The sequence below is a fragment of the Haliotis rubra genome, unplaced genomic scaffold (assembly GCF_003918875.1).
Source record: "Haliotis rubra isolate DU_JTF1 unplaced genomic scaffold, ASM391887v1 Scf332, whole genome shotgun sequence".
Lineage (NCBI taxonomy): Eukaryota > Metazoa > Mollusca > Gastropoda > Lepetellida > Haliotidae > Haliotis > Haliotis rubra.
The window spans coordinates 630,188-644,155 of record NW_025767005.1 but is presented as its reverse complement, the minus strand read 5'-3'; the positions used below and the strand labels follow the sequence as shown (position 1 = coordinate 644,155).

The following is a 13,968-nucleotide window of genomic DNA, read 5'->3' as shown; positions in this document are numbered from 1 at the left end:
ATTTCTAGTGTCTCCCGCGGTGATATTGCTGGAATATAGCTAAAAGCGGCGAAAAACTAACCCCACTCTCTAACTCAATATTATTCTATGAACTTAAACATTGGTTGGTTGGTTGTTTTACGCCGCACTCAGCACTGTTATATGGCGGTACTTAAATATTAAAAGCTTTAGCCTATATTTAAGCATGTCCACTTACAATTAAAATATACACCCTGTGATGCTTCAGCTTGAACCGATATAGGTGAGTGAGGGCGGTAAGTAACCTTCTCACATGGACATCAAAGAAAACACCCAGGTTCAACACGACGGGACACTGGGTATGTAGTCATAGTTGTTTATTTCATTGATCAATAAACATTTCTATCCAAACATGTACAAACCTATACATTCGTGAAGTCTGGAAATATAAATATCTATACTGTTGCGCCTGTTCGGTTTTAATATCCTGCAATCCATTTTTAGTATTACCGGCCCAGCTATTCTTGGCCAGGGTTTCACATTCTCGGACATCTCTGAAGCAAGGACGACTGCTACATAACAGCCTAATTTCACATCTCGGGACATCTCTCAGCCTGGACAGATTGTAACAAAACAGCCTAAGCACACATCCCGGGACATCTCTCAGCCTGGACAGATTGGAACAAAACAGCCTAAGCACACATCCCGGGACATCTCTCAGCCTGGACAGATTGTAACTCAACAGCCAAAGTACGCATCCCCGGACATCTCTCCACCTGGACCATTGTAACTCAACAGCCAAAGCACACATCTCGGGACATCTCTCAGCCTGGACAGATTGTAACACAGCAGCCAAAGCACACATCTCGGGACATCTCTCGACCTGGATCGATTGTAACACAACTGTCTGAGCACATATCTCGTGACTGCTCATTCTCTTCCCACAGAGGTTACTCAAGTCATATCTTCCCACGTAACCTCTGTTCTAATACGGCCCTTTAATGGTGCGAGTGTTCAGGATTCATGATTGGTTGCAATCAGATTTAGTTGTGCAATCAGCGACGTTGTTTCAAAAGTGATCGTTCGCAAGCTCTCGGTAAATTCCGTGTGCTCGGAAAACTGAAATCTCTTCCCCTGCCCGATGCGCAAACGTTTCTTCTAGTTAGAACTTAATCATGTAATGGCGGATCAATGGCGTCTCCACCTCCCTCGTTGTCAACGGACAAGCTAGCCATTAAATGTCTTGTGTGTCACATCAACATAAGTCATCGGCAGATGGGGGATATTTGTGGCCCCACTTTGTTGTAAGTTTATGATTTTCAGTTAAACATGAAATACCGAATCTATCCTTCGCATATTGATCAACTAACTCCATAGCGGCCGCCATATTGGATCTAAGTCGATGTGACACGTGTTCTGATTGGATAGAAAGAAGGGAGATAATTCGTGTTGCGATTTTTTGCCGCCAGGGTATTTATGGCCGTATTAGAACTCGAGTAACATCTGTGGGAAGAGAATGGTGACTGCTCAGTCTGCTCCAAATCTGACCACTGACTGACTCCTCCTCCATAAATCTGGCGTCATCTAGATCTTTGTGACCATGCACATCAAAGGAAAAGTTGCCATAGTTACCGGCGGTGCAGGTGGGCTTGGACAAGCAATAACCAGAGCTTTGCTGGAGAAAGAAGCCAAGGTAACACAAGAATCATCAGTTTAAAAATTGCCTTACCGAGTTACTTTTTTTCAAACGCACAGATTGCAGTTCCCGTGGCCTCATTCTGTGGCGTCGCCTCAGCTGGTGTCGTTAGTGTTGTATATGTACACACTATATGCACGAATTTCAAATGCACAGTCTTCAGTTCCCTTGTCCTGTTTGTGTTTATGTGTCATATTTGTATTTTCTTTTGCGAAGAAGTGTTTATCAGTGTAGTCAATAAGTATTATTCATAAGATACTGAAAATATGCATACGTATTTCAATTTACTGTTCCCAAGGCCTCACACAATGCGTTACCTGGTCTCGTTTGCTATATTGTATTTCTTATCTCCTGTGTGACGTGCTGCTCAAATTCCACATCCTGCGTGGAGGCTTATCGTATTCCGACCAACATTAGTGACCCACTAGTGTTATTCTGGAAAAGGCCAAATTAATACTCGTAGCACTCTGGCGTATGAATATCAGGCCTATCAAATATATTTTTATTCAGTCCGTTGGTATATGACCAGATGGTGGACACATGAATACGTGCAAACACCTAGTTGCGGGTACAGCAAGGTGAAGTGAACTTGGACAAAGTACTGTGACTATGTGTCCCAGTTCACCCAGCTGTGAATGGGTACCTCGTTAGGATGAGAAAGCCACAATAACTCGGTGCGCCTAGTGGCTGCAAGAGTTGTATACTCCCCAGGGAGTTGAGATTGATAATACGATGTGCCGTTGGGATTGACATCCAATGATCGAGGGAACAAATACAAGCGCCTTGAGCATGCACTCGTTGCCTGGATATGTGCGCTATATAAATAGCCTATAATAATAATAAAATGAATAAGGTTTCGTCAGCAAGCTGTTATAGTTTATATCAACACCGCTCCCATAGAACACATAACACAAATTAGTAGTGTGTACATTACTATATGATAAGCCAATGGAACGGTAGATAAGACCTGTGTAATGTTTATCTTTGTTCAGTGAACACATTCAACACACCATATCTACCATGATTAGCCAGATACTCTCTCAACAGCCATGATGCTCAAGTGTCTGTAATAACACAATTTTGTTCCTTCACTCCGTCCATTTTGTTTAAAGAGGGCTATAATTTGTGAAGTTACTCCACACAAACGAAGAAATAAATAAACAGAAGAACAAAGTCTATATAATTAGGAAATGGCATCCAAGGTATTGAATGTTTGGTCAACAAGCTGTTATAGTTTATATCAACACCTAACACAAATTTTAAATTAAAAAAGTTAAAAACAGATGTATGCTGAAACCAAATTGACTTGTATTTGTAATTTTATGTAACCTAAATTCGTGGATAACCTTGATTCGTGGATCGCGGAAATTATTATGCTAGCTCGTAAATTAAGTCTCGACTGACGTCACGAAGCGGTACTTTTGATGTACATACAATGCCACGCCTCTCTGACAAAAAAGTTCCGAATCTCTGCATTACACGGAAGTACACTAAATATAATTGTCCAGATTGAGATAAATAGCCCCAGATCACTAATACCACCATTGCCAAAACAAATTTTCACAAAATGTCAAGTAAAAAAGATACCGTTAGACTTCTCCTGTTGACAGTCTCTACGTCGAGGCAGATGAACCATCTTTTACACAACGCCGTATAAAATTGTCCTTGCAGTATATCACAAAACTTTACTCTATTGAATCTAACCCTGCATTTCATTGTGTCTTTAATCCTCTTTATGAGGATTTGTACAACAAAAAGCCTTCTCTTGTTCCGCCTCTTGGTTTAAGAATTCAACCATTCCTTTCTGTTGCCGGCATTGAGCTGGAAAATATATCTCCTTCCCGTCTTCTTTCTTCTCCTCCTTGGCAACTGGTGAGGCCTGAAGTTGACCTAACTCTGACACAGTTTAAGAAATCTGTAACTAATGAATTACAATATAAACAAGAATATAATCAATTAAAAACTAAATATAATACATACAAATCCTTATTTACAGATGGGTCCAAGGATGGTGGCGCGGTGGCTTGTGCCACTGTCATTGGATCCCGAACAATATCTTCTCGACTACCAAATAACAGCTCTATTTTCACAGAAGAAGCTACCGCCATATTGACAGCTCTTCAATATATTAATAAACACCGTAAATATAAACAATACATAATATTTTCCGATTCCCTTTTGTGTCTTCAGGCTATTAAAAATATTTCTTGTAAACATCCACTTTTATTAGAAATTTTTGAATTGTATAATGAGTTTGCTACTGGCCAATGCGACATCGTCTTTTGTTGGTTACCCAGCCACGTTGGCATTTGTGGGAATACACTGGCTGATCTTGCTGCTAAGGCAGCACTCAATAAATCTGTGACACCACTTCTTATTCCTTACTCTGATTACAAAGCTAGCATTAGAACTTACATCCGCGGTCTGATGCAGAAGAAGTGGGACACCCAGGTAGGTATTAATAAATTACATGAAAAAAAACCCTATATTGGTTACACCTACTTGGGTTGTCAGTCCAGATTTGAAGAGGTCATCATACGACGATGTCGTATTGGCCACACTAGATACACTCATGCGTACCTATTGAAAGGTGAGGATCCTCCGTTTTGTATCCCTTGTGATGAGAAAACCACGGTCAAGCATGTCCTGCTTGACTGTGTTGAATTCTCAATCATAAGGGATAAATACTTCAATGTGAAAACAGTTGAGGATCTTTTTAACACTGTTAATTTTCATTTAATTATTGGCTTCTTAAAAGAAATTGACTTAATGAATGAATTTTGAATAATATGCTCTGTACATATATGCATTTTAATTATTGGTAGATTTGATTAGTAACTTAGATTGTTAGTGGCTGTACCCTCAAAGGGGGTTGAAGTATTGTAAAATTATTGTCCTCCTGAGAGGGTACGTAAGTCCCAAAAAATTTCAAGTAAATTTAAGTATACCAGGTGTTTTAATCGTAGTATTTTTGTCATTTTAATGTATGGCTAATTCTCGGTATAAACGCCAATGGCTGAAGGGATGGTGTAAATCCAGCTAGGGTCCATGCAGGTAGCAAAGGTACTGTAGGTCCCCATGGTCCCTAGTATGGTGATCTACCTTCAGTTGTTGGCAATCTATAGTCCAATTTTACATTGTATTGTCCAGAAATAATTTTCTACTTTTAAAGATATATGTTAGCTAGTTTTAACTCAATCTGTGATAATCTAGTGGTTTTACTGTCCTTCGTTGACAGGGTTTTATATATTATATGTATGTATTACAAATTTAGAACTAGTTTTAGTCACGATATGGCTGAAATATTGCCGATGTGACTTTAAATCGTAACTCACTCACTCACCTACTGCAGTGGGATATCATAAACAGTGGTATAAAGTAACCGACTACGTAATCCACGAAACAAGGTGACGTCACATTTTGTGGGCACATGAATGGGTGATGATTGCAAATGGCTTCCGTAAACAAACGTTTCATTCACGAGTGGAATTATAGGCATTTTCAATTTGCTGAATCAATGAATAAAATAATCAGTGCGTATACAAAATGAAATCATGCATTTAAAATATGAATTTCGCCGCACTTCCCTTATATCCACGAATCAAGGTTACGCGAGTGTAAATCTATCAGATGAACACATGTATGAGTAATTGGTCAGCAACAGTTTGGTGTACCTCAAGAGTTATAGGAATAAGGAACACGTGGAGATTAACTGGTGATACGTGGTTTAAACAATATTTATTTTCCTCTGATGACATATCTGTATAATTTTACATAGGCTTTTTGGGCATTGGCAAACAGGCAAAGTTGCCTATGTTAATGCCTCTCCCCACATAATATGGAACATACACACTCAGACGTCACACGTAAATTAAGGAAAACAAAACAAATCCACATTGTTACCAAATCCACATTGATGGGTACCAAGTGAAGTTTCTTGGACTTAAACTGGTGATAATGATACTGTCTTAATAGAGTTGTTGAGTATCGTTGTTAGATTTTATATTTTAGTGAATCGATTCGTTTCTTGAATATAATTGTGGACTGATGTTGCTAGAGTATTACCTTCAATATCATTAAATCGGCTATCACTGTGCAGGATAGTTTTGATATCAAATCCTTTGGCGTAGAAGTATTTGTTTTGTCTCAAATGATTACAACGAGGACACACAAAAAAATAATGTAATGGATCCTCTGTGGAATGGCCACAAGGGCAGGAGGGCTTTTCAGCTAAATGCCTATCAACAAGGTGAGAATTCAAATCGCTACAATCAAGACGGAGTTTGCATAGTATTATCTGACAATGGCGTGATCCGAAGTTAGCATACTTTTTGAAATTTGGACTCAGATGTATATCCTTGTTAATAATACGTTTGAACTGCGCAAGTGTCGGGGCGTCTCTGCTAGCACTAGCGAGGGAGTTACAAATTTGGATAACAGAAGGTAGAAAGGAAGTATTGTAAGATGTGGATCTACCCATTATGTGATACGTCGGTGATACGTTCTTATTCAAATTCAAATTACATTGGTATTGCAAGCTTTGAAACGTTTTGATTTTGTGATAAAATTGTGGATTGATTTCAGAACATTCATATTTTCAAATATCCGTTTCCAGGTAATAGCCATGGAAATAGAAATACGTTTTACGTCTTACTCCTATCTGTCTATACTTTACACACGTGAAGAAGTACTGTAAAGCGTTTTCGGTGTGGTATACTCAGGAACAGTCTTGCCGGTCCGATACATGTCCATTATCCATGTCAGGTTTGAGGTCACTTCAAACGAGCCTAAGACGGCAGTCTATAATTTTACAAAAGCGAGACCCGAAATTTAAATCAAACTGTATTTTCTTGTTAGATTTTGGTATCAGCCTTTAAGCTTCAGAGAGTGTAGAGGACTCTTTGTAAGTTTTGGGTACAGCATTCCATGAATGTATTCTGTCAGGTTGGAAGGATTTGGCATAAATAGGTGTCCTACAATATATACCTTGTATCTGTTGTTTTGGTTGTGTCGGAAACGAATCTTGGGATCATGTCGCAAAGATAACTTGGGGCCAGCTGATTAAACATTTTAAAGAAAAGAGATAGCTGGTGACAGTACCGCCTATCTCTCAGAGACTTGTTTTCGTTTCGTTATAAGGTTATGTCATGACTTGAACAGCACCTTATATAGTTCTAAGGACGTCCAAAGGTTTTCTAGAATACGTGATTGTTCGAAAGTCCAGCCGTCCCAAATTTGCGAACAATAGTCCAAATGAGGCATGATGAAAGATTTATACATAACTTCCAGGGTTTTTCTTGAAACGCGGTATTTAAAACCCCTCAAACAACTGATCATATTACTAGCTTTACGAACAAGATTAGTAATTGGATCGTTGCATGAACAGTAGTTTAGTAGAGTCAATCCTGTATGTTTGTGGCTCTTAACTTCCTTAATAAGTGTACCATCCATGAGGAGGTTTGGTTTCACAGAAGGATTGGCTTTACCTGAAAACTGTATAGATTCGGTTTAAAGGTTACCTGCCACTCGTGAGCCCAATGGGAGATTTTACTTAGATCATCATTAAGACAAGAGTCAGCTTCATTTGGATCTTCTGTAATGACCTAGTGTTACTGTGATGTATGAGGCGAGTATTACTGTCAATATTAGATACAATGTCATTTATATAGATAGGAAACAGTAGTGGCCGAGAACCGAGCCCTGTGGAACTCCAGCTTATACGGCTTTTTGTCGGAACCGTATCCGTTAATTACTATCCGGTGTACTTTATTTTCCACGTAACATTCAAACAATGGTAACAGGGCATATTTAATTCCATACGTTTCCAGTTTATGAATAATACCTTTATGCCAGAACTGATCGAAAAACTTATCTAATTTCCTTTCCGTTGTCAAGAGCTTTACCTATGAAATCATACAGGCACGTCAACTACTTTGCTGTGGAATGTCCTGGCATAAATCCTGACAGTAAGTTTGTTAATAAAGATTATCCTTGACGAAGTTAAATAAAATAAACTAGTTCTCAAAAGAAACTATGCACCGCAAAATATTACATAAAAATTCATAAAAATTGAAATGAATTGAAAAAAAACCCTGAGCCATGTCACACATGTACAGGCCCAACGTTTCCGGGAACAAACGGCGAAACAAGTTAAGAAATCGCATAAATGTTGCAAAAAATCCAAAATTACTTTTTCTGATGTAACACGAAATGCACGTGCATACTGCTCTTGAGCAAGCAATAGTCAGAGCTTTGTTGGAGAAAGAACCCAAAGTAGCGCAAAACTGATTAGTTTTCCAATAAGTTGAAGTTACTCTTTTTTATACGAATTTCAAATGTACAGTACAGACCCATCGTTTCCGGGAACTCCAGGCCTTGGAGTGGACGACCACGTGTGACAACGCCCGGTGATGATCCCCACATCCGGACAATTCGTATGGGAAATCGTTTTGTAACGACGACGTCAACGGCAGCGACAGCACTAAGGCACCGTATCAGTCGACATACAGTGTACAGGCAACTAAATGTCAGAGAACATGGTATTCGGGTACGTCGACCCCACTGCGGTGTGCATCTAACTCTTCAAAACTGACGTCGTCGATTGACAAAGACCTGCCAGGTTGGTAGATGCGTAATTTGCGACGTGATGTTCACCGATGATCTAGGTTTTGCCTGTACAGTAATGACGTGTTTACAGACGAGTAGGTGAACGTTTAGCGCCGAATTGCGTTCAAGAAGTCCTACCGTAAGCGTGATGGTGTGGGGAGGGATCTGCGGCGATCTCTAAACGAGACTTGTGATTATTCATGGCAACCTTAATGCTCCGAAGATGCAGGGATGAAGTCTGTTGCCATTTATCCAGCAACAACCCTCCCACGTGGTATTGTCTACCAACACGACAACGCAAGACCTCATTACGCTAACATTGTTATTTTGCCAGCATGTTATGTCGACATGAATCCGATAGAACACTTATGGGATTACAAATCAGAAGACTACCAGCTCCACCTTTCACCGCTTAACAACTGGAACAATGCCTCCTACAGGAATGGCAACGGATCACGTTTAACGTCATTCATCGTCTTACGTCATCAATGTGTCGACGTGTTTTGGCCAGTGGTGGTCATACTCACTACCGATTCAACATTTGATGACATTGTGCAGACATAAAGGTCAGTAGAACGTTCTTTCTTATGAATTGGTATTTCTGATGCTGCTTTCGATGCCGAGGGCAATCGCTGGCTGCTGAAGGGATGATGTAAATCCAACTGGGGTCCATGTAGGTAGCAAAGGTACTGTAAGTCCCCATGGTCCTTAGTATGGTGATCAACCTTCAGTTGCTGGTGATCTATAGCCCCCTTATATTGTACTATTGTCTCTCGTGATATATTTTATGACAGCGTACTAGTTTTAAATTAAGAGCTGTGATATTCTAGTAGTTTTACTGCCCTTCGATGACAGGCTTTTACGTTGTACATTTATTGATTTGGCACCCATGAAGGGCCACCTACTCGTGGTGGGTGCTGGGTAATGCTAAGCGCTCTTTGATCCCCCGTTGTGGACCCGGGGGGATATTTGGTCCACCAACCTGTTTGCCGTGGGTTGCGCCCCTGTGTCGGTGGAGGAAGGGATTCTGGTGGTTGAGGGTACTGGTTCCAGGAACAGTGTTCCTTTGCCCAACACACCACTTCGGCCCTGTCTTCACCTAGACGGGTGGTTGAACTGGCCCGGTTCAACCAATCGGCTGGTCATGCCGAGCCCTGAGCACTCTATTTTCATTGCTCTATCACTTTTTTGGCTTGGCTTTGTATACACATTGTTAAACGTATTGTTCTTGTAAGTTTATTATTTCTACACTGCTTTTTGTAACGTTTGAAAAGTAGAAATTTGCCTAGTTCCATGTGCCAGAAGGCGATGGCTCATGGGCCAATCTGGTGGAAAAATTAATCTTTTAGTTTTTCTGCTTGAGTATATGATCCGAGTATACTTGGTGCTACAAGTTGGAGACCCACTTGTGTTTAGCATTGTCCTTGTGATACTCCGTGGTGGGTGGGGAGTTCGGATGATGAACCATTAAAAAACTAACCATGGCATACGAAACCCCCATTAAAAAAACAAAACGTCCACTCGACACTGATCCTGTTGATATTGACCACAGACCGTCTCTATCGATTGAATATTGGCCACGTTTCATTGTGATTGAGACTCTTGACAAGACGCCGTTAAAGTTGAACCCTTTCGCAGTATCTAAGAGTATTCAAGGTATTGCTGGGGATGTCAAGAACATTAAACGCTTACGTTCGGGTGCGCTGCTAGTTGAGGGTGGAAAAAAGCAACAGTCAATTAACATGATGAGTACTGAAAAGTTCGTTGGCATTCCGGTCGTGGTCTCTGCTCGCAAAACTTTGAACACAAGTAAAGGTATCGTCAGGGATCGTGATCGATTGTTTGCTGATATGTCAGAACTTGACATAGTATCAGAAATGAAGGATCAAGGTGTGCTTTATGTAAAGCGGTTTTCAACTTTCAAAACAAATACCTATCTGTTTTCTTTTTCGTGTCCAAATGCTCCCAAATCACTAAAGGCAGGTTACTGTAACATCCAAGTTGACACCTATATCCCCAACCCGCTCAGGTGTTTTAAATGCCAGTAATACGGACACGGTGTAAATACCTGCACATTGTCTGTTGTGTGTGCTCACTGTGGTGAGAAGACACACACAACAGAAGATTGTACCAGCGATTTTAAAAAGTGCACCAACTGCTCAGGCGACCATTCATCTTTTTCAAAAGAGTGTCCGATTTGGAAAGAGCAAATGGCGATAAACAAAATCAAATGTACCCAAAATATATCATTTTCTGAAGGAAAAAAACTGGCACAGAGATCCGACCTTCCAGGCAGTTTGCTGCAGTAGCCAAACCACCATCTGAGTCTAGCTCTAAAATAACAAAATCATCCACGAGCTGCCAAACAAACTTGACTTGGGTCAATTGCGACTCTCCACAGCTGTTGTACCCTGCGATATCATCTCAGACTGAGGAATCACTTCCTGGTACGTCAAAGTCTTCTTCTGATCATAAAGCATCTTCTCAATCACGCTCAGAGTCTCAATCGTCATCCGATAGTCAACAAATTGTTAAAAGTAAAATCAAAACTAAGCCTGATGTTTCAAAAAAACAAAGTGGCAGAGCCCCTAAAGGGTCGCAAAACAAGGTTCTATTGTTCAACAAATATGGATCTCTTGAGGATATGGACGTATCTGAAAACGTCCATTCTAGGGCACATAGCTTGTCGCCCTCCCAACAAGTGCGGGGTAGATCCCCAATAAATCCCCCCAAAAGATAATGTCTTCTTATAATCTGGTACAGTGGAACTGCAGAGGGCGAAGGAATAATTTCAGTGATTTGCAGCCATTAGTCCAGGACTTCACACCATCAGCCATTTGTCTTCAGGAGACATATTTAAAACAGACGGATACATTTGACCTACGCAATTTCAATGCATACCATTCTTTTTCACCTCCAGGTGATCGGGCCACTGGAGGATCTTTGATCTTTATCAAACAGAATATTATCCATAGCCCTGTTATACTTAATACTGGTCTCCAGGCGGTTGCCGTACGACTGACGCTACATGTTGCCTTCACATTATGCTCATTGTACATCTCACCGTCTTCAACTCTTCAGAAGACCGACCTTCAAAATTTATATGACCAACTCCCAAAACCTTGTATCATTATGGGAGATTTAAATGGCTACAACCCGCACTGGGGTGGCACAACAACTAATGCTAAAGGCAAACTATTAGAAGACTTTTGTTCAGATAATGATTTATGCATATATAATGACGGTTCTAGCCCATATTAACATCCTGGCACAGGAACTTATTCAGCTCTTGATTTATCGATTACTGACTCAGACTTATTGAGTGAATTTCAGTGGTTCGTCCACGACGACCTGTGTGGAAGTGACCATTTCCCAAAAATTCTAAAACCCGTGAATCCATCTGATAGTCCTCCATCATCAAGATGGAACTTTAAGAAGGCTAACTGGCCTTTGTATGAAACTTTCTGTGCTGACAAACTCAAACCTGAACTTTTTCATGATCTTCCTGATGCCATCAAATGTTTTTCAGAGGAGCTCAGACACATAGCTGACAAGTGTATCTTCAAATCCTCTGCAGTTCCTCATGTACGTAAACCATGGTTTAACGCTGAATGCAAACAAGCTCACAAGGCACCTATGGTCCACAATTTAAACAAATTAAGAATTTTAAACGCCAAAGCACGGCGTACTTTTAAACAAAGTAAACGCCAATCTTGGCGAAACTATATCTCAAACATCAATTCGCGCACGCAAATATCAAAGGTGTGGAACATGATCCAGAAAATAAAAGGTAAGGGCTCTAAATCTAGCATTAAGCATCTAAAAAAATGGAGACGAATTATTAACTGATAAATCTGACATAGCAAATAAACTTGGAGAAACTTTGGCCAAACATTCTTCCTCATCAAACTATGTACCTGAATTCCAGAAATATCAAAGACAGCAGGAAAAGAAATCTATTAATTTCAATTCAGACAATGGGGAAGACTACAATGAAACCTTTTCGATACAAGAGCTTCTTACTGCTCTTGACCAAGCTCACGATACTGCTTCAGGAGCTGATGGTATACATTATCAACTCCTGAAACACTTACCTGAATCATGTTTAGAGACGCTCTTATCTATTTTTGATGACATTTGGACATCTGGACAATTTCCTTCATCGTGGCGGGATACTATAATTGTGCCCATCCCCAAACCTGGACGTGATCATACTGATCCTTCCAATTATAGGCCAATTTCATTAACTAGCTGTGTTTGCAAGACCATGGAACGCATGATAAATAATCGACTTGTTTGGTACATGGAAACCAATGACCTTATAACTAATATACAATGTGATTTCCGTAAAAAACCGTAGAACCATCGATCATTTAGTGCGCTTAGAATCTTTTGTGAAAAATGCCATAATTAATAAACAGCATGCAGTGTCGATCTTTTTCGATTGAGAAAAAGCATACGACACAACATGGAAACATGGGATTTTAAAAGATTTACATGACTTTGGATTACGAGGCCGTTTGCCTCACTTTATATCCAACTTTTTAAATGACAGGCAATTTCAAGTCCGAGTGGGTTCAACCCTGTCTGACCATTACAATCAGGATCAGGGAGTCCCGCAAGGCAGTATTTTGTCTGTAACATTGTTTAGTATCAAGATTAACAGTTTATCAAAGGTTTTAAATGATTCAATTGATGGATCACTTTTTGTGGATGATTTTAATATTTCTTGTCGCGGTAAGAATATGCATACTATTGAACGGCAAATGCAGCTGTGTTTAAATAAAATACATAAATGGTGTCTTGAAAACGGCTTTAAACTTTCTAAATCCAAAACTAATTGTATACATTTTTGTAGAAAAAATAAACCGCATAAAGACCCGGAACTGTTCCTCAATGGCACTCCCATCAAAGTTGTGAAGGAGGCCAGGTTCTTGGGCTTAATTTTTGACTCGCATCTAACTTTTCTTCCCCATATCAAGTCACTAAAAACTAAATGCTTGAAGGCACTTGATTTGTTGAAAGTCGTTTCCAATTCTAAGTGGGGAGAGGATCAAGCTACCTTCCTACAATTATATCGATCATTGGTACGTTCCAAACTTGATTATGGCTCCATCGTTTATGGTGGAGCCTGCAACAGTAATCTCAAACTTTTAGATTCTGTCCACCACCAAGGTCTAAGACTATGTCTTGGTTCCTTTAGAACTTCACCTGTTGACAGCCTTTACGTCGAGGCTGATAAGCCATCTCTTACACAACGTCGTATAAAATTAACTTTACAGTATATTACAAAACTTTATTCCAATGAGTTAAACCCTGCATATAACCGTGTCTTTAATCCACTATATGAAGATCTGTATAACAAGAAGCCTTCTCTTGTTCCGCCTCTTGGTATAAGAGTGAAACCTTTCCTTTCTGCTGTTGGCATTGAGCTAGAACATATAGCTCCTTCCCGTTTTCTTTCTTCTCCGCCTTGGCAATTGGTTAGGCCACAAGTTGATCTAACATTAACTACATTTAAAAAATCAGAAACAAATTAATTGCAGTATAAACAAGAATTTAGTCAATTAAGAAATAAATATAATACATACAAATCCTTATTTACAGATGGGTCCAAGGATGGTGGCGCAGTGGCATGTGCCACTGTCATTGGATCCCGAACAATATCTTCTAGAATACCGGATAACAGCTCTTTATTTACAGCAGAA

The 13,968-nt window shown here is 39.9% G+C and overlaps 1 protein-coding gene across 2 annotated transcripts in view; it reads left to right on the top strand.

Annotated features, from left to right (window-relative positions):
- Positions 1-1,431: 1,431 nt before the first annotated feature.
- The window catches only part of LOC124284268 (15-hydroxyprostaglandin dehydrogenase [NAD(+)]-like), a 30,089-nt gene continuing 17,552 nt past the window's right edge, over positions 1,432-13,968 (top strand). For both annotated transcript variants that reach the window (XM_046720346.1, XM_046720344.1), the window contains exon 1: positions 1,432-1,651. In XM_046720346.1, coding sequence (XP_046576302.1) covers positions 1,559-1,651 — 93 coding nt within the window. In that variant the 5' untranslated portion in view covers positions 1,432-1,558. The remainder of the gene's footprint in view (positions 1,652-13,968) is intronic.